The sequence below is a fragment of the Buceros rhinoceros genome, unplaced genomic scaffold (assembly GCF_000710305.1).
Source record: "Buceros rhinoceros silvestris isolate BGI_N320 unplaced genomic scaffold, ASM71030v1 scaffold16927, whole genome shotgun sequence".
NCBI classification, from domain to species: domain Eukaryota; kingdom Metazoa; phylum Chordata; class Aves; order Bucerotiformes; family Bucerotidae; genus Buceros; species Buceros rhinoceros.
In genome coordinates, this window is record NW_010421741.1 from 7,913 (window position 1) to 9,627 (window position 1,715).

Sequence of the window (1,715 nt, forward strand, 5' to 3'; positions counted from 1 at the left end):
CAGGGGGTTGGGCTGGAGGAGCTTAGAAGGTCCCTTCAACCCAAATCAATCGATGATTCTGTAACTCCTATGATATAAACCCAGATAACTTCTGTTTGATGGTTTGAACTGGGTGTGAGATGCTCTTCCAACAGGATGCTCAGGGCAGGTACTGGCAGCAGGTTTCCATCACAAGCACCATTCAAATCTGAGTATTTACATATTATAACCCCATCACTGCAAGGTTTAGATTCTCTCCAGCGCTCAGGGTATACCAAGAGGCTGAAAAAAAAACCCACAAGAAAGAAAAAAGCCAACTTACAAGAGGGGAATTTCAATGATGAGCTGGATGAGGCAACAGAGCAACTCCTCTATGAGGTCTTCACACTCAGTCCCTGGAAAGAAGCACAGCAAAGGTTTTCTGGCAAAAGAACAATTTAACCACACGGATCGATGTGGGACCGTCTCACCGGTCCACAGGTCAAGCCTCCCCTCCAATTCCCTGCACTCTGCATATTTTCCCACCCTTTTTTTCAAGCCCAAGTGAAGAAGCAGCGGAGACAGAGAGAAAAGGCAGCTTGTCTAACGTACAGCACGATGATTACCTCAATTATTTTGTATTTTCAGATAAAACCACCTTGCAACACACAGCATTACAAGCTGGGTCATGGTGGTGTTAACTCTGTTAAACCCAAGTTTGTTCTTAAACGCAGGCCTCAATTTTCAGAGGCACCAGAGGGAATATTACAAGACAGCAAAATGATTTCTTTCCACAATCGGTTGATTAAAAACGGACACCCAGTGAACTGCGTGTTCTACAGGAAAGCAGTTTTTCATCACGGAAATGTGGTTTCCTTTCTACAGGATCCCCCGAGTATCACAACGCAGCTCCTGTTAGTAAAAACCAACAACAACTACGAGTATTTAACCTTCGAGAGAAGCCACAGCCGCTAAGGAAGCTCGGATAATGTATTCTCAGGTAACCTGAACACGACAGTTTCTGAAGGGTTTCAGAACCTAGAAAATGTTCACAGAATCTCAGAACCGTTTGGGTTCGAAGAGACCTTTGAGCTCATCGAGTCCCCCCGTTCTCCCAGCACTGCCAGGTCCCCCCTGACCCCTGTCCCTCAGCAGCACCTCCACACGGCTGGGAAACCCCTCCAGGGATGGGGACTCCACCACTGCCCTGGGCAGCCTGAGACACGCCTGCACAACCCCAACGGGACACAAATGGCTCCTCAGGGACAACCTCAACCTCCCCTGGGGCAGCTGGAGGCCGGTTTCTCTCGTCCTGTCACTTGTTCCTGGGGAGCAGAGACCGACCCCCACCTCGCTCCAACCTCCTGAATTTCAGGGAGTTGTGGAGAGCCAGAAGGTCTCCCAGGAGCCTCCTTTGCTCCAGCCTCAACCCCCCCAGGTCCCTCAGCCGCTCCTCAGTGCACTTGTGCTCCAGAACCTGCACCAGCTCCGTTGCCCTTCTCTGGACACGCTCCAGACCCTCAATGTCCTTCTGGGAGTGAGGGGACAAAACTGACCCCAGGATTGGAGGTGTGGCCTCCCCAGTGCCCCCAGTACAGGGGGACGATCCCTGCCCTGCTCCTGCTGGCCACACCAGTGCTGGGACAAGCCAGGATGCCATTGGCCTTCTTGGCCACCTGGGCTCACTGCTGGCTCCTCTCCAGCTGCTTTCCACAAAACCCCCAGGTCCTTTTTCACGGGCACGTTCCAGCTGCTCG

At 51.8% G+C, this 1,715-nt stretch overlaps 1 protein-coding gene across 1 annotated transcript in view; it reads right to left on the bottom strand.

Moving 5' to 3' along the window:
- Positions 1-1,715, bottom strand: part of DYM (dymeclin) — a gene marked incomplete at its 3' end in the record, with an annotated part of 13,800 nt that overhangs the window by 7,421 nt on the left and 4,664 nt on the right. Inside the window, exon 5 of the mRNA XM_010139804.1 lies at positions 302-374. Within this exon, the coding sequence (XP_010138106.1) occupies positions 302-374 (73 nt within the window). The remainder of the gene's footprint in view (positions 1-301; positions 375-1,715) is intronic.